The sequence below is a fragment of the Pomacea canaliculata genome, linkage group LG7, assembly GCF_003073045.1.
Source record: "Pomacea canaliculata isolate SZHN2017 linkage group LG7, ASM307304v1, whole genome shotgun sequence".
Lineage (NCBI taxonomy): Eukaryota > Metazoa > Mollusca > Gastropoda > Architaenioglossa > Ampullariidae > Pomacea > Pomacea canaliculata.
In genome coordinates this window covers 15,469,550-15,488,314 of record NC_037596.1, presented here as the reverse complement: position 1 = coordinate 15,488,314, position 18,765 = coordinate 15,469,550, and the positions used below count along the sequence as shown (strand labels likewise).

General features: G+C 38.2%; 2 protein-coding genes across 3 annotated transcripts; both read right to left on the bottom strand.

Annotated features, from left to right (window-relative positions):
* Nucleotides 1–7,110: 7,110 nt before the first annotated feature.
* On the bottom strand, nucleotides 7,111–14,436 carry LOC112567930. Of its 2 annotated transcripts, none has more exons than XM_025244828.1 (7): nucleotides 14,304–14,436; nucleotides 13,014–13,096; nucleotides 12,564–12,683; nucleotides 12,021–12,317; nucleotides 10,452–10,561; nucleotides 8,572–8,598; nucleotides 7,111–7,137 (listed from the first exon to the last, which is right to left on the bottom strand). In XM_025244828.1, the coding sequence occupies exons 2-6, from the start codon at nucleotides 13,057–13,059 to the stop codon at nucleotides 8,584–8,586; spliced, it is 588 nt and encodes a 195-aa protein (XP_025100613.1). In that variant the 5' UTR covers nucleotides 13,060–13,096; nucleotides 14,304–14,436; the 3' UTR covers nucleotides 7,111–7,137; nucleotides 8,572–8,583. The 2 variants fall into 2 exon arrangements, with proteins under 2 accessions (XP_025100613.1, XP_025100612.1); XM_025244827.1 differs by lacking the exon at nucleotides 7,111–7,137 and adding an exon at nucleotides 7,417–8,052.
* Nucleotides 14,437–15,347: 911 nt separating this feature from the next.
* LOC112567915 lies at nucleotides 15,348–17,292 on the bottom strand. Its single transcript, XM_025244799.1, has 4 exons — nucleotides 17,193–17,292; nucleotides 16,524–16,877; nucleotides 15,865–16,152; nucleotides 15,348–15,778 (listed from the first exon to the last, which is right to left on the bottom strand). The coding sequence occupies exons 1-4, from the start codon at nucleotides 17,263–17,265 to the stop codon at nucleotides 15,459–15,461; spliced, it is 1,035 nt and encodes a 344-aa protein (XP_025100584.1). The 5' UTR covers nucleotides 17,266–17,292; the 3' UTR covers nucleotides 15,348–15,458.
* Nucleotides 17,293–18,765: the final 1,473 nt, after the last annotated feature.

Genomic DNA, 18,765 nt, shown 5'->3' with positions numbered 1-18,765 from the left:
AGGACTGACGACAACAACCCAACACTCAAACCAAAAAGGCAGGAACCGTCAGCAGGTGCGCAACCCCTTAATGTACGGGCTAGAAACAATGGCCACGGCTGCGTCGCGTGTCTGTTGTCCTTTCCCGCTTCTCCTCTCCCCTTTTCCTTAACGTCCTCCTTTCTGTCGTCATCTTATTTTGTCGTCACGTTATTTTGACTTCACCTTATATCATTTGAACTTCACAAATAACATCCGGCCCTCTTTATCCCCGCCGAATCTTTCTCTAACAGCGTCCTCGCTGATGAGCTTTAGCTAGCAAGACTAGGGCTGCTATACAAGCTCACCTAATATGCTTGCCAGAGGGACCGCCAATTCTATAAACCTCTAAAGAACATCTGCTGCTGCCGAGATGTGCATGCCATCAAGGTTTTACACAACGCCTGGTCATACCAGCAGCTGATATTATTTACCTAGCAGAGTATAGACTTGCCTTAAAACAAAATATCTGTACTCCACCTAACCACTGAATCTGACCGACTGATTCTTTATCTAAGTAGCTGCTGTGGGGGCCCGGTTCTACCTATTAGGCGAACTAGGCAATCGCCTAGGGCGCAGCGACCGAGGGGGGCGGAAAAAATGGCCTGCTTTTTTTTTTTAATGAATAATTTTAGGGAAAAATGTCATTTTCACAAAATGATATTAGCAGGACACTTTTCCTCTGCTTGTCGTCTGACCACCACGCTAGTTTCTCAGTACATGTATGACAGGAAAACCCCATTATCGCATTATCCCAGGGCGCACTTGCAGTGACCACAGCTAACCGGCAGGCAAGTAGACGGCGGATGGGGTGGCAGAGGGGCGGGGAAGGGCGCTGAGAGGGGCGGCGTTGGTGGAAGGCACCTTTTCCTCTGCTTGTAGGTTGACTTCACCACCGAGTTTCTCAGTTCATGTAGTGATGTAGTACAGGAAAACCCATTATTACAAGGCTCACTCGAAGTGACCAGCTAACCAGCGGGGAAGAAGAGGGCGGAGAATAGACAGCAGAGGGGCGGGTTGGTGGATGGGGCCTGGTCACTGCGGACCCCTACGATGGAGTGGACCACATTCCACTAATACCAACCTCACCTTTCTTTCTTCTATCCTACTATTGAAGAGGTTCCACATTTATGCATTGAAAATACTGCAGCTGATATCAGGGACAACAACACTGACTTGAGTTTGCTACGCGAGTTTCTCTATGGTTATGACAACTGTTTTATGCTCAATATTGTTTACACTTACGAACTTTCAACCCGAAGGAACTTAGCTAATGTCACCAACGCGTTCTTAGTTAATAAGAGTATGAAAGTCTTTCGCAGACAAACATCAAGGTAGAGCCATTTGAAGTTTATAGCATATCTATTTACTGACACTGATGGCCTATAGTCTTGTACTTACTGTTGTGACTCATGGTCGTGAATATTTAACTTTCTTATTAATTATTAAATTTCTGTTCGATTGGTGTATTAGGCTTAATTTACTTGCCAAATTGCAATGTTTATTTTTATTATCTAAGAGTGCATCTGTTTGTCTACAGTTTGAATGGATAGCGTGTTGTTATGCTCCATTGACAGAATATTTGAAATTGGTTATTATTGGTTATTATAATGCGTACTAAGACCTACAGTCGATATACTTCTCTTGTTTTCAACAAACCCTAAGCTGGACACCACGCAGTGTTGATCACTGGACTGTGTTTGGGGAGCTGACACCATGATTTACAACTTTGCATTGTTAGTGTCCAGAAGACTCTCTCTTGACAGACTCTCATTGCCCGCCCACCTGTGAGGTGTGACTTTGGATGGGAACAAAGTAGCTGCTATCAGGGTGGTCTAGAGGCTGTAAGCTGTGATAGCTTGAGTTTTAGACCACACAGCAAAATAAGACCAGAGCAAGGTGCTACAGATTTCTTGTCTCCATCAGCGTGCACTCCATAAAACCTTTTACACGAGTGTTTGAAATGCCCTACTCATAAGTGTAGGTCTGATTGGGGAGGCATGCAAGCATCCATGTGTGTATGATGCACGCCTGCAATTGAAAAACAGACGTACTTGTGGACAGGGCCACAGGGCAGCGATAAATCTGTCACAGTTAATGACCAGTCGGATTAGACTAGAAGACTGGACAAAGAAGGTGGTGCGATGTTACTTGATAGTTGTCCGTGAGATGAGAAAGAGAGAGGAGAGAAAGATTGAAAGGACCTAAGTGGGGTGGTGGAGAAGGGTAGAGATAAATCTCTACCACTTTAAAGAAAGTCAGATCACATTACCAGGGCTCGACAGACGAGATTGGGCAAGAGGTAGTTTGAACTTTGAACTTAAAACCCACAGGACGATGTCAAAACCTCTCTGTTCTGAGCGGCTGCAGACATCTCCTGCTGCTGTTTGAATTTACTTTGTAATCGTCTGTTCGGGTGCCTGGAGATATCATCCTTCCACAGCTGAGTCAGTAAAGGTTGTAAACTGGACTTAGCCGTGATGATGATGATGATGATGTAGTTTTATAACGCGCTAGTATCCGCATCACAAAGATGCGCTCAAAGCGCGGTGATCCCAGCAGCCACCAAACTGCAGGTCAAATGAAAACTTCAAAAAAGTTTAAACAAGTGAGTCTTAAGATTTTTCTTGAAAGACGCAATACTATCAGACTCCTTGGTCGAACGGAAGCGAGTTCTACAAAAGCGGGGCTACATTGGAGAAGGATCTGAAACCCGCAGTCTTCTTATTAGCATTCTCTGACTGAACACTCGGTCGTTCAAGTCTGAAGTGTGCTGCTGAACGAAGGTTCCGCTGAGGTTGGTGACGGCGAATGAGTTCCTGCAGATAGACAGGCGCAAGGTCGTGAAGACAGCCATAGGTTAAGGTTAACAATTTGTGCTCAATTCTCTTCTCCACAGGTAGGTCACGAAGTACAGGAGAAATATGGTCAGTTGTTTTCTTTCCTGCAACAATCCTCGCAGCCGTATTCTGCACTCGCTGTAGCCTCGACAAGTCGCTCTTTGAAATCATCCAGAGGCAGCTGTTGGCATAGTCTAATGTAGAACCGATGAGGGACACAGCAACTGCATTTGCAGTCTTCTTATTAAGACTGGGTCGGAGTCGTCCAAGTGTGCGGATATGAAAATAACATGCCTTGACTACAGAACTGACATGATCAGACATAGTAAGAAGATTGTCGACATAGAGTCCAAGGTTCCGTACGGAGCTGGAGAGAGGAATTCTAGCTTGACCCACTTGGATGGAGTCTAGAGAGACTTTGCTAAGGCTAAGCTTGGAACCACATAGCATCGCCTCTGTCTTCTCTTCATTAAGCTTGAGTTTATTCCTCAGCATCCATGACTTGACCTCTAAGCAACAATCTTCTACAGCACAAGCTGCCCCACGCACAGACTCACTGTCAGTACGAAATGAAAAATAGAGTTCAGTGTCATCTGCAAACATCTTACGGTTCACATTATGCCTCTCAATGAGAGGACCAAGCTGAGATGTGTAAATAGAAAATAGAACCGGGCCCAAAACAGAGCCCTGCGGGACACCGCACAGCAGTGGAACTGTCACTGAAGAAGCTTGATTGACCATCACCCTTTGTGTGCGGTCACTGAGGTAGGAATGGAACCACTGCAAGGCGAACCACCAATGCCCACCTCCATCTGGAGACGAGTTAGTAGAGTGGTGTGATCAAGACATCGAAGGCCGCACTCAGATCAAGGAGAACCACAAGAGTCACTTTCCCTGCATCCGCACTGCACAGAAGATCGATTCATAAGACGCAGAAGGGCTGTCTCACAGCTGTGCTTGGTCTGTACGCGACTGGAATTTATCCAATAAGCTGTAGCGGTCCAGGTGGAGTGTCAACTGCTGAGCAACGACACGCTCCACAAGTTTCGAAACAAAAGGCAAATTTGACACAGGTCTATAGTTTTTACACGAACTCGGGTCCAACAGCCACTTCATGAGTTTGTAAAGATAAGTTCGCATGAATTGTATACACTGTGACATAGCTGTATATATTTTATTAACACGATTTATGTCTTTCTTCACATTAATTTCATTTCCTTATTTCTTATAGTGCTTATTTTGATTGTGTGGATGCAACGGGTTGCGATAGCGGTGGTGTCACTTTTTGCAAAAACTGTTCATTGCACAAACGGGGCCGTGACAGTCTTATGGTCTTTAACACATCACAGTCGTGTTGAGTTCTGAGACAGACCGCAGCAATCATTACTGGTGATATTTAAACCTTATAGCTTTCTTGTTTGAACTGCGTCCATTGAAGACAGATTTAAACAGATTCAGGAGCACAGTGGATTTCTTTATGATATCCAAAGCATTTCTGAAAAACCAACGAAGGACATTCTACTATCTTGTGAGGTTTTGGCAAAAGCACTAATGCACAGAGACAGCAAATACATTGAAGCGGAGGAACTCTGTTCTGAATTACAGGTTGTGGCTAGAAGACTTCCCAAACCTAAAATGAACCCCAAAGAAGTCTTGACATTCATTATCTAACATAAGCCATTTGATACTGTGCCGAATGTTGTAGTGTCTCTCAGAATTTTATTGACCCTTCCAATTTCTGTTGCCAGTGCAGAAGGGAGTTTCTCAAAATTAAAATTAATTAAAAACTATATGAGATCAACAATGTTGCAAGAGAGACTGACTGGGCTGGCCACCATATCCATTGAGCATCACTTGGCAAATGCACTCAATCTGAAGGAACTGATAACTCGTTTTGCACAGCAAAAAACAAGAAAAGTGAGGTTATAAGCATCAATTTCATGACCAGGACTAAATAAATTGCAAAATAAATGATATAACATAGTTCACTTTTTGTGAGGTGGGGGGGGGGGGCGCATAATTTTTCTTTCGCCTAGGGCGCAACACAGCCTAGCGCCGGCCCAGCAGATATCGAGTTTCTGTTGTAAGTACGAGTCGTCGGGTAAAGTTGCAGCCACCCGGTTGATTACAACCGTGTCATACATGTTTTCTGCATCGTTCTTACCCCTCTCAATAACCACTTCTGCTTTCCAATTGTTTTTGTTAAATACTGTGTTTCATTTTTTATAGTTTTGCATTGAACTGTCGATGCTAGATGTCTGCTCGGCAATAACTTACTTGTTTATTGGTGTGTGTTCATGCTGATAATCAAAGGTCATGTTGTGTGCTACATGGGGACCTTAGCATAATCTGTCAAGAAACATTACTATTCAACTATGAGCTCTCGGTCTTATAGATTGTCCATGTCGAAGGGATGGTCAAGACAGAAAGTGTTTTTCAGGGATGTTTAACCAAAAATGTTTTGGTTGGGCTCTGGGTGACTGACTGGTTCAGCTCCACTTCTTGGGACTATTATCTTTCACACGTTCTGTCTTCGAACTTTTCCAAAGCCTCACCACACTCCACTGACGCCGATCGTCTTTTGAAGTCCCGTATGTTTTCGCTACATTTCCATTCTATTTCAGCACTTTTTTTTCTAGAAAACAATAATTAGAAATAGCTTTGATGTTAACAGTGTGTGTGTTTACATAGCAATTCTTTATTTGAAATCTATGGGGCTAGGTTGGGATAAAACAAAAGTTTATTAACAGCTAAAGTACAAACCTTCAAATAGTAACGAACTAAATGTCTGCATGTTTTCCTTATATAGAAACCTGCGTGTACCGAGATGACGTTAGAATCGGCTTTATATTTTTTATATTACAATTTAATAATTCGTTTCTAACAGCTAACAGCTAAGAATCGTAGTGCCGTAGTGTAAGGTATTCACAAATCTTCTTTATTAAATCTCTATTTGGCTATTAGTCTCGATAGGCGTTTGTAGACATACAAAACAGAACAAATACATAAAATTAATGTTATATATAAATATTTAATGCATTTCCCAGCTTAAGTAGTTACAATATTTTAAAGAGCATTGTAGCCATAAAAAGTAAAAATACATATAAAAACACCAAAAATACATAAAATAATATATATATATATATTGCATTTTGAAAATTTAAGGCCCAACACCGGTCATAAAATTGTCAAAATTTTTACATTTTAGCCATTTTGAGATTACTTCAAATTGTGAAAGTTCATATTCTGTTCTATTCACTCACCAAGTGATTTTTCATAGAACAATCTAGAAATATGTCTATTTTGTCAATGAAAACATCTACTTCTATCCTATTTACTTTTCCCGAGGCAGAATTAGCGAAAATAGAGAATGTTTGGGACATAGCAACACACTCGACCACGTGCGAAACATCGTCACATCCTATACCGGACGAGAGGTCACTGCGTGAACTTTCAAACAAAGGCTGTTTCAGAACCCATAGAAGGCCCCAAGCTATGATACAAGCTCTTTTCTAGACGACACAAAGGGTCGGAAACTTCCTTATATGGATGCATGCGTAACATAATTTGCATATAGTCAATCAGAATTCACTAATGCCGACCTACACGGGGTCGTAGGTCACACAAACACCCTTCGGATGTGTTCGGGTATCCCGCAATGCAACTGTCATGGCCTCGGATGTATAAACAAATGTCGACACTAATTCAAAGCTAGTTCTGGGATATTTTCTTTCTAGGACATCAACGTTAATATTAAATGTTCATTGTGCCTGTCAGACTCTCATTTCTTCTCAAAATACCACGTGCGAAAGAATAAAAAAACAATAAAAACCACGTGGACATTCTTAGACCGTCCTAGCAGCTAAAAAAAGTAACTTAGTGAACTGAATTCGCTGTCGAAATCACCATCAGTCATGTGGTATGCGTCTTGAAAATAAAACAAAATTTTAATATCTGCTGCAAATCTCTGTAACAATCAGGACTAGATGTGAACATTTACAAATTGGAGTGAACTTGCAATGCTACTTATTTATGTACTTTGTCAGGAATGTAGGGAAACAGAGCTTACATCATTTGCACAGATAACAAAGGTTGGGTGGGGGTTGGATGGTCTTACTCAAACCAAACGTCACAAACAGAATGCGAAGACAATTATGTATAACATTCCTAACAAACAATGAAAACTGCTATCTAGTCAAGTTTGTAGCCATTCAGTGTCTAGAGAGCACATCATTGTCAGCCCCTCAAAGACCAGACAGCTGGTGCTTTTCCCAGAAATCTTTGACAGAAAATAAGAAACCATCTAGCCACAAAAACCAAACATCTAATTTGAATGAAGTTTTCTTCATACATATGGAAACATTTTCAGTGACAGCTTTTAAAAAAATAATTAGTGGTTTAGTAGTTACTAAGCTTTCACTTCGTTTTCCCTCGCCTTTTCAATTTCTTGTTTTAGTAAGCTTGTTTAGTTCAAAAGCTTATAACTTTATATTGACATGTGATACAGGCCTAAAATTGGGTTGAGGTTTTCTTTATCCATATTTAAACATTTCTATGAGAGCTTTTAAAAAATATTGAGTAGTTAGTAGTTACTAAGCTTTCAGTTTTTCTTTCCTCGTTTTCTCAGTTTCTTGTTTTGCTTAAAGACTGTTTACTTCAAAAGGACAAAACTTTTTATTGGCGAGAGATATACAACTGCAAGTTGGTAGAGCTTTTCTTCATACAAAGTTAAACATTTCTATGACAGCTTTTAAAGAAATGTTTATTAGTTTGGTAGTTATACCGTTTTAAATCAAAATTTGTTAAAATTTAACACAGTGTTTAACAAAAACATTCATAAAAAATAAACTAAGCCGATTTTGCAAAATCCCCGTCACACGATTGTAGATCTGTCTTAAAGGTAACTATTTCAAACAGAATTTTGAGTCTACTCACAAAATTGTTTTATGCTTTTACAATTGTTTGTTTGGTCACTATTTTGGATTATTTCCATGGCAACCGATGGTGCGACGAGTGCAGTAAAACCGTTTTTTGAAACGACATTCAAGGGCTATATAGCTGATACGATGACTTCACCTTCAAAATCACACTTAATTGTCTGGACAGTCCGCAGATCAGGTAATCTGGCGCAAAAGTCGGGTGATTCGGTATTCACTTGCCCCGCCGATAGAGAAGAAGTCCGTCAAGTTCTCTGCTACAGTTATATATATATATACAAGTGGCTGAGTTATTATCACAGTAGATCAACCGCAGTGACTAACATAATATGCTATTCTAAGCAAATGGATCGTTATCACTGAAATTCACCCAAAATGATACATTCAATGATTACAATTCCTTGAAATCCAGTTGAGGAACACAACATCAAAATCTTCGTTATGGTTCGTTGTTTAGAGAGAGGAATGCTCTAGCACTACCTATTGATAAGAGCTTTGCTGGCTTCTGTTAAAAAAAGTATCCTTAACACTGTGGAGGTCTGCAGTCTTACACATATTTACCGCTGAATGTCTCTCAGAAATAGAGTCTCTAACGGATCGGAGTGAACGTCTGCCGTCTAAGTGTCGCTAACTCACTTCGATATCTCGATATTATTAGATAGTGCTATAAGCTAATATCTCATTAAACATACTGGAAGTAACGTAAATACTATTTTTGTAGTAATTTGTTTCCCTTCTTTAAAAAATGTTATCGAAAATTATAGAAGCAAACTTACCAAGAATGTTTCTTAAAATGTGAAAATCTGAAACAAGAAAACAAAGAAAGCATATTTTTTTTCTAAAGAAAACACATCTCTTCAACATTAAAAACAACAATAACAATAATAATCGGATTACAACATATTCTAGGTAGAAACTGAAACACACACATTAACTCGCGCGCATACATTGATACGCACACAAACGAAAGAGCGTCAGTCTATTGAATAATTCAAGAAACGATAGTCTATAAACCATTTAAAAAACTTCTTGTCTCTGAAAATGGATGAAATCGTAATCAGTAGGTTCAAGTACGCTTGTATCAGGTTGAGAAAAAGAAGTGTCGTATTTTTAGCAAAAAGCCTACAAAGATTCTAACACAACCGATGGTTAATTGATACTGATAGATAAGATTAGATAGGTGGAGAAATAAGTTTTAATTTTATGTTTAAAACAATGTTCTAGCAACTAGGTTTTTCCTTCATTCATCTTCTGTTGGGATGTCCCCTTGTCTTACTGGCTAGAGGGAGACATTTTGTCGTTTTCGTTGATCTGCATGATCCCTTGCCTACTGTTTCATCTGTGGTTTTCCTGTCTTCTGGATTATTCTTGTATGCCTGTGCAACGTAACGTCCTTTATGAACGACTTTAGCTGGTTGACTAGTCACAATTGTCCTATCTGAGCCATTTTTCCGCTTTTGAACTATGTTTCAGCAGCATAATTAAACTTTTTTTATTAACTTTTCTGTTATAACACAAAGATTTTTGTACACTCAATGCAACTGTTATGCCACTCATCTTTGTGAGGGTCGGAATCTACGGTTATGTTCTTTAGTCTGACGTTTCTGTCACCGTTGGAACCTGTTGCCAGTCTTCGGAGATGTACAGATGTCTGGAGTCAATCTTGATCGCACTATGACTCCTCTGTATTTTCTGCCAGGTTTCCTGCACTACCTCAAGTCAGATATCTGAACAGATTTCTTCTCGAATTCATCTTTCCCCGCTCGAAATCTACCAATCCGTTTCTATACCAAAACCCGGGCATGCTTCATGCGCAAATTTTTTTCGTCTTTAATGTTTGTTTCTCTAGCAGGTTGCTTGCCGAATTGGTTTGTTCTGTATCATCAGTATGTGTTACATACATTTTGTATTTATTTGTGTGTGTGCTTTCTGTGTGGTTTTTTATAATTCTGAAGAATGCATTGAGTCGACAGTAAAGTAGATGTAAATAGACATAATTATTATCTAGAATTAAATTTACAAACACGCATTAGCTAGAGTAATAACCCCTCTTCGAGCCTATGCCCTCAGGACGGAGGTTGAGGGCCCCTCTTGCGAAAAAGAACGTTTATAGAAGGTCATTCATTCTATCGGCCATCTCTGCTCTCAACAAACAAAAAACTATAAGCGACTAGTAGACCGAACCTGACGTGTTACACACAAGGGGGATGACGTAATCCCATCTCTGTTATCACTGTTATTATGTAGTCATGGAAACTGGTGTATTGTTCTTTTGATGCGGGCGTGTGTGTGGTGTGGTGTTTGTGTGCTCACTTCTGCCATTGCTGATGTTATTGTTGATGTTTTTGATTTTCTCTCTGACTACTTGCATGCTGGAAGACACATCTCCTTTGCTGGACAAAAAAGTTATCTTATCTTATATTAAATGTTAAATTTTGTCCTTCATGGATTTTTGTATCTTCGTGTATTTGTGTTTTATGGAATAAAAAAAATTGAAAAAAATTAGTTGCAGAGATCTGCCTCCCTCCAGTCTGCTAGGCGAAAGGATTCCACTCCTTGTGAGAAGCCTGTATTAAAATAATATTTTAATTTCAATTTATTTAAGTTTCCTTCTTTTCTACTCTGCTTATTCATAAAAAATAAAACGTATATTTACCGGGTTTCTTGGATTCCATATGCGCCAAACCACAAAGATGATTAGGGATAAAAGTGCAACTATTCCAGCAGCATTTCCAATAACAGAGTTCGGTGTTTTGCTGTTTTTCTCTGTGCTTAAACATGTTTATTTAGTCAGTTAATGTTTGTTAAGAAAGTATTAGATTAAAACGTTTGACAACATAAATAAAAACCAGAATTTCCTCATAAAACCCATAAGTGTAATCTAAGGAATACTTTATACTCATTTTTCTGCCTTTATGCTCCTTCCAAATCGCATTATACATTATGAGCTTAAAAGTGTGCGTCCATGTGGGTGTGTGTGTTTCAGAAATTTCAGAAACACTGGCCCCGGGAAACCGAGGCTGTGGGCGAAAGTTAAGCTTAACTCTTGGCACCCACGTCAACACGGGTCTTGAAAAGAAAACTTACGTACGACAATCACGTCGATCACTTATTTTCACTACGTAGCTCCAGAGTCTCCACCCCTTCCATGCCTTTAACAGACGACTTAATTCCGTGTTATTTAAAGTAAAACATCAAAGATTTATTTAATAGAAAAGAGCATAAAAATTACATAATACAATAAAATGACTTTACTAGCCGGTGTCCCAGTACTAATCGTGCTAAACGTACTTCCACTATTACACCTCTGTTACTTCTTGTTAAAACTACAACTAGCTATCACATACATGCGTACATTGATTTAGCTCCCAATTGTTACAGCTGTTCTAGTACTGTGGGTCAACGTTTGAGAGTAGGTAGAGACCTGTACCAGTCGGTAGTCACAACAAGCTAAGGACTTTCCCGCTCGTTTTGCCAGCCAAGTACGAGAGCGACGACTGCTCTCCCGGTGACACGGAATCGAGCCTGTCCCAGTCCAGGATCACACACGTGATGCCTGTAACGACTGCAATGCCACGTACAGATGCCGAACGAACACCACCTGTGTGAGAAAGGGACAGCCCTGGGAACTGTCGACCCCTACCCTCTACAAAGATATAACAGTACACTACTAGAGTGCTACACTTCATTCCCCAATTAAGTTACCACAGGACAATGGTAGAACTGTTTTGAGGAATGCCTAGATCCTCACAGGGAACTGAAGATCAGCGAGCACAGAACTAATAGTTGTAATGTCGTTGTCAGGAAGTCAGCCATCTTGCCTTCTCGGCCGGTTACATAAAAATAGAATTATAAAATTAAACTAGTGGAACTTCTGCTGTCTGGTAAAAGATGAGTGGCATCAAGCTTATGTCACTACCGTTAAGGAGATCGAAGTTAATGGGGATAACACGGGGATACTCGTAAAGGCAAATTAAATAAAAGTTGAAAAAAAGCAGGCAGAGTGCGTAGGCGCTGACAATGACAGATACAAAGATAATCAAAATGACGAGAAATCGTAATCCAATGATGTTTAATAAAGTGCTGATCTCGAGACAGGTATACTGTTATATAAATAATCAAAGGAATAGGTAGAAAATATCATACAGATAGACCTCTACCGAACACTACAAGGAAATGAGCATCCTTGAAAATATAGACTTTTAAATATTGTAATGGAATTTACCTGTTTCAACTGAATCGATCTTGGAAGGAGTTTTTTTATTTGGTGTGTCCTGCTGCATTTGAAGCACTTTTTCTTCCTGCCATGTGTCTTCAACTGAGTCTTCATCTTGGGCTTCGCGAAGCTGACAGGGATAAATAATTTCAGGGCTTGATCCACCAGGTTCACATTTTGGATTGCTTATATCTCGTCTTGTAAGGCTTATTTCGACGATGTTTGACACCGGTTGTCTCAATATCACACCTGGCAGTAGGATGCAGTTAGGCTCGTCCTTTTCCCATGCACAGTCAACCAGCAATTCTGTGTAATTGTTGTTTATTTTAAAGAATGAAAATATATATTTTTTATCTGATCATTTCATTTGAAGAGCCCTAAAGTACTAAAATAGAAAAATGTGCAGCAAACATGTTAAGCTCTCCTGCATAGCTTCTTTAACATGAATCTGTTGTTCAAATAAAGGCACGTAAATGTTATTACAATGATGTTCTACTTAATAAAATCTGTTAAATTTTTAAAAAAATTAAGAATCATCTCATTAAAATGTACCTGAAGGTCCACCGTCGGGATGTAAAGAGATACTAAGATCTTTCCGGTCACCGATCGAGTTTTCCAAAACGCTGCATTTTAAAATCGTCTCTTCTACATTACAACTTGTTTCTGTTTTTTCTGCAAAGAAACACACACATACACCCATTTTATTAAGCAAATGACAAAGTATGTGCAATAAATACAAACAAGCATGGTTCTGGGAGACATACTATTATGTATCAGGCCTATATAGGAGTAAGCTTTTCCCCACCAACTGAAAGAGCTCAGGAATTTGTACTTTCTTTCAACAAGCAGGAATGCGATAAAAAGCGGCTTTTTTATGTAACTGACAGTCCAAACATTTTCAGTTACTGCTTTTTCTTACCCCACTTCCAACTATATATCTTTCCATTTACTGCCAAGATGAACAAAACTTAATAAGGATAAGGAATCGCACAATACACATACCTACGGTATTTAAAAAGAGGCAGAAGAAACAGAAAACATTCTTCATTTTAAAGGGCGTTGACTGTCAAATGGGAAATCTGAAACTGAGAAAAATTGTTATTCTTTAAATAATTAATTACATCTGGCATGTAAAGGAATCACTTAAACCATTTGCTGTTTCAAAACCGTATAATACATATATACATTGATTTTTCATTGTTTAGTAAAATTACACCTACAGTGTTTGTTTGTAACCTAACAGTAAAGGTTTTGTGTTTTTTTAATGTTGTGGCAGTAAAACATTATAAATAGTATCTCCGCGACATTTAATTCACTAATAATATATTAATATAAGTGTAACTGTCATTAACACCTTTTTTAATATAGTTTGCAATCACTGCAAATTAAAAAACATGTATCTAAGATGAAGTTATTAAGAATTGGTTTTGTTGGGTATAACTCTCTTGATCTTTGAGTGTATTTAAAGGTGGCACAAATATAATAGTGGATTCAACACGTAAATCCTGCTGGGATCAGAAGAGAATCCAATTTTACTTTCTGGTCGCTAGAATAATAACTTCAAAAGAGAAGCTAGTTTTTTGTAAGAGCTACTTTAATTGTTAACGTTGTACACAATATAAAAGTCTTGTTCAGTAAAAGATGTTTTTAAACGAAAAAAGGAAGGATGAGCAAAAACAACTAAGATTAATGTTACATACACAGTTCACAGTTTCACGCTTGCTCTTCAACAACTAAAATGTATAAAGATCTCTTTTTGCTATGGTTTGCTTTAATGCATAAGTATTTTGGTCTCTGCTTTCAAAAACTAGCTTATCTACTCAAATGGTAGCTCTTTTTACCCTTCTACTCATAGCTGTCGCTACTTATTAAGAACTTGACATGACGCCAATCCAAAGATTCTTTGGTTGACGGCTTTCATGAGGGAAGTAAAAAGGTGTGGCTGTATTATTGAGTCATAAGCTTCTAAATATACCCGTACAAAGATAACCTCAGAGATTAGAATGTAAGGTTCTTTTACTTGTATATTTATCTTTATTGTAGTTAGTTTTCCTGACTGCAATGATTTACATTAATGTTGTGTGTTTCCGTCTGTTGCATGCAGAGAGATAGAGAAAAAAGAAAAGAGTGTGCGTTCATTTGCAATCAGGGTCTCTAGTATTCACACTTAAGTAGAAACATGCATTTTACTGTTTTAAAATGTTATGTTCTATAGCCAATAATGAAAAATCATGATGTGTAAGAAATGTTAAAATAATAGCTTTGTGTTTTTAACAGTTGTGGGATACTCACCAGCTAGATGTGTAGCGTTCCTTGCTGCCTCTTACTTCACAGTTAAGGCTCAACATCGGGACTTGGCCACTTGTGTCTCGCGTATGGTTGACAGCTTTCAACTCAAGTACCAAACAGTTCAGCCCCCCCCCCCCCATAGTGTGTACATTTACGTTTGTTTTCCATAGTAGCACGTTCGGCAAAATTGGGCCTAGGCCCTTCGAAACCAAATCCAGATGACTTCATAGTCAACACTTGATATAATAATTAAATTGTACTTTTATCACTTCACTCACATCGAAACGATTACGCTGACCCAACGCAGAAACGACTTCACCCTTGCAGAAAGCGTAAGAATAAAGCTATAGACTTATAGGACATACAACTGGTAAAATTTCAATTCTTAGGGTGTCGTTGTCAACACGCCAGCCTAAGCCCTTGGCATATGTCATCATAAGGCGTACAAACAATTTTCATGTTTGAAAATCGTTTCAACCTTAGACGTTTTTGACATTCGTTATGTGTTGCATTTTATCTTAAATTTTATGTTACAGAAGTACATTATACTGTTGAAAACAAGCGTCAGAAAACCATCCTCAAGACGTGCATCAATCAAAATTCGCCAATGGCCAAACCAAAATTCGAAAAAATATCCCTAAGTAATTAGGCGAGAGAAATTCCCAATGTCAATATTTGGTGTTTTAATGCCACTACCGCAGCTAATTTAATTAGAGAGGAGTACAAAAACCTACAAGTAATAAGAACGGAAACTGCAATTGCTGTAACTGAACTTAACATCTTTCTTTCTTATGATTCTTATTGGGCATTTTTATTTGTTACTCCTAACCTTAACTGTCTTATCTTCAAAAATAAATAATCCTATACCGAAGGTATGAAGAGCATGTATCAAAGCCTTCAAGCCATAATTTCATAAATGAATTATTATTTATCAAATCGACTTTGATTCTACAGGGATGCTATTGTGTGCAATTTGAATCCCTTATCTCAGGTCACTAAACAATTATCTTTCTAAAACGTTAATTTCAAAATAATCATGAGGGGGGTTTGTACATATCGAAATATGTATTTTTTATTCTTGATAAAAAATATTTCACCAATATTTTGTTAAAATAGCGATTAGTCGATAAAGTAGAGACCTGAAGATAACTAGTTATATTATTGATACTCACCTCCACCAGTGTTATTAATGAGCACAAATGTGATGTTTGAGAAGCCTAGCTCTGTTATGGCATGTAATATCCAAATCCCTTCATCAATCAACATTTCTCCAGCAAAGCGCATTGTTAAGCTGAAATTTGGGATTCTGCCACTTAATTCGCATGTGACTTTCTTTGTGGTAGGTTGAGGGGGCAATTTGGTCACCAGACAGTTCCTGATATCACTTGTGTAGGATCGTAGTCTTAGTTTGAGACCTTCCTTTAACACTTTTGGCAACGCAACCAATTGGGAACCAATGTGGGACAACTGAGGCAGACCTGAAAAAATAAGAAAAGTAAGACAAGAAAAATGAAGATGATTGATTGATTAATAGATTGATTGGTTGACCATGTAGGATACTCACATCTACCCAAAATGGTCACCGATCTGTTCAGTTTCGAGCCAGCAGCTTCACATCTGACGGTTGGCCAGACTTCGGAACAGCGAAACATTCCGATAATGAGCGTGAGAGGGCCTTCTTTATGTTTTGAAGAGTTTAGTGCACTCCCGATGTCATCCATTAGGCGAACACTGACTGGAGGATTTCCATTGGTAAAGGAGCACGATATGTTGACCTTTTGATTGTCCTCGACAAGATAAGTCTCATTAACTTCTTGTCCATCGACCTCCAGTCCTGTGACCTTTGCCGAATCTGTTGACAAAATAATAATTTGCAGAAGCTTGTTTATCCTAAATACATCCTTATATGTAATTCAGTATATTATACAGGAGATAATAGTTCAGCAATATGCAATTTTCGTATTTTGCCAAGTTGCTTTTTCTTGTGTAACCCATAGATTGGGAAATATATTAAAGAATCATTTTATATCTCTTTTTTTCTGTTGTTTCAGGTTTCCCTCACACTCACTCGCTATCTGTCTCTCTCTCTTTCTCTCTCTCTCTCTCTCTCTCTCTCTCACACACATATTAGTTATAGTGAAAACAAAGTAGTAATGCAAGAAAAATGTATAGTTAAATAATTTTAAAATATTTTATTTTAGCGTTCTTTTTCGAATCTCTTACATGTGACTTGTAATTTAGTTTTCCTCAGTGTCAGTGGAGTGCAATTTGTTGTGTATAATTCCCATATGATGTCGCCATAACTCCGCTGGACAAGCAGAGAGAAGCGCATCTCATAACTGTCGGTCTCGCAAATGGAAACATTTCTCTGATTTTTGCAGACGCCGTTATTCTTAGACAGCCACCGGCATCGGCAAGCATCATAATATTTTCCATTTTCGGACATCTTAATTTCAATTACAAAAGCAGATTCTGTAATACTTCTTTCCAATCTCAGCTGAAAGCTGAAATTAGCTTGTGTGTTCTCTTCAATTGTTATTTCCTCGTGAGGTGTTTGATTTGCGCCAAGTATTACACCTGCACAGCAAAGAATAGTAAAATCTCATCTGCACAGGTATTACAAAAATAGGAGGTACATAATTTTATCCTTAGGAGCCTTAGACATAAAATTGAAAATAATACAGAGAAAAAATTAATGGATAATATAACATAAGAAACAAAAAGGCGACTCAAAAGGAACTAAACCAAAATATCACTAAATCGAAATTTTATGAAAGGACAAATCATTAATTTTTTCGTTAGCAGAAGTAACTTATACCACCGACAAAAATGTGAAAAATTGTCATTGGGTACTTATTAATAACGACTAAATAAAAATAAAATCTGACTTACAAGCGTAGGCAGTGGCTGTTCCTATTTGGAGAAACAAAACAGCCAAGAAGGATAAACAGTATTGTGATCCCATGCTCTACCCTGTTGTACTGACCCCGTGACACTGAGCCGGAAGAAATGTTTGCAGTGAATTTAAATGTTCGAGATCAGCTATCTGCAGCTTTGTATTCTTGTATTATTTTCATATTTTTACCCAGCGGGGAACAAGGAAATAGAGATTCGTGCCACGCACAGTCATTCTTTCAGCGCTGAAATGCAAATTTATAAAATGCCAGCGGTTACTGCCAAGCATATGATTCTCATTTTATTTTTGTTATATTCAAGAACTAATATAAGGAAAAGAACTGCTGCATTCAAATTAATTTATACCTTGTATTGACCTTGTCCTTATAACTGATTTATTTCGGATTTAATCATTGTTTTTAATATTATTTTAGCGTTTGTGCTTTTGATAATTTTGTTTTACTGTTATTACATTTTATTGCCTTTAGACAAGAATCTTTAATTTCATGAAGTTGAATCTTTGCTTATAACTGTTTAAATATATGTGGCCCTTCACTAAGAAATGAGTCTTAAGTCGCGAATTTCAGAATTGCCAAATTATAAATTTTTAAAAAGTACAGTTTCTGAACTTTCTTTTGATACAAAAGTTGTTCTTGTAGTTTTAAAATTGAGTGAGTTATAAACGTTTGAAGTGTGAAAGTGCGGCGGCGGCCATTTTGAGAAAAGCGGGTTCAAATATTTACTCCTAAACTTTTGCAGACAAATCTTTTGACTGGTTAATATTTGAATCGTTCTTTAAAGAAGTTGAACATACTGACTCCGAGCTTTCTGTCAAGGTATAACACGATGGGTTATGAAAGGGAAACAGTAGAGAAACAACTTTTGAATTTCGTCTGACAGCGGTATGGATCGCAGTAGGGTAACTCGATTAAAACGTATTATAAGTCGATTTCTAACTTTTATTTTAACATCGCAGTGCATTTTTCTGATAGTTTAATAACCAAGGAATCCATTTTTAAAGAAAAGTCAATTACACAAAAGTGACCCCTAAGACCTTTCGGGGCCTCTAGCACAAAACTGAGACTCATCGTCGTGGAGAGTCACATTTTATTTAGTGGAACGTCTGTACATTGTGTCAAGTGCTGATTATGCACACATGCAAGTGTGATGTTGCCAAACCGGGTGGTAGAGATCAGTTGAAGAAAGCAAGAAAACGAGAGGCAGCATTTCTGCCCAGGACGGTCTTTCGAACGTCTGTTCACATGGTCGTCTCCATCTGTTCTCTACAAATCTGTATACGTATAAGTTTGTGTTTATCTTTGTCTTTGAAGAGTTTAGTACACACATATATATATATATATCTGGTTTTTATACACAATGAGATGTTGAGAAAGAATGTAAGAAAAAGAGGATAAAAGATAGGATGAACAAAAAGGTAGACCAATAAGATTAACTCTACATGGCTAATAAGGTAACATTGGGATTTAACCGCTGCTCTTTATTTTGACTTCAGCGAAATGTCAAAATGAGGCACTCAGAACTGAACCCAATAAATAAACCAAACCTGACA

Excerpts from the sequence above, each read along its gene's own strand:
- LOC112567930 (XM_025244828.1), bottom strand. The coding sequence starts at position 13,059 with ATGAAGAATGTTTTCTGTTTCTTCTGCCTCTTTTTAAATACCGTAG. Across the intron at positions 12,684-13,013 it reads CCTCTTTTTAAATACCGTAG|AAAAAACAGAAACAAGTTGT; the intron begins GTATGTGTATTG and ends GTTTCTTTGCAG. Across the intron at positions 12,318-12,563 it reads TCCCGACGGTGGACCTTCAG|AATTGCTGGTTGACTGTGCA; the intron begins GTACATTTTAAT and ends ACAATTACACAG.
- LOC112567915 (XM_025244799.1), bottom strand. The coding sequence starts at position 17,265 with ATGGGATCACAATACTGTTTATCCTTCTTGGCTGTTTTGTTTCTCCAA. Across the intron at positions 16,153-16,523 it reads AACTAAATTACAAGTCACAT|ATTCGGCAAAGGTCACAGGA; the intron begins GTAAGAGATTCG and ends TTTTGTCAACAG. Across the intron at positions 15,779-15,864 it reads GGTGACCATTTTGGGTAGAT|GTCTGCCTCAGTTGTCCCAC; the intron begins GTGAGTATCCTA and ends TTATTTTTTCAG.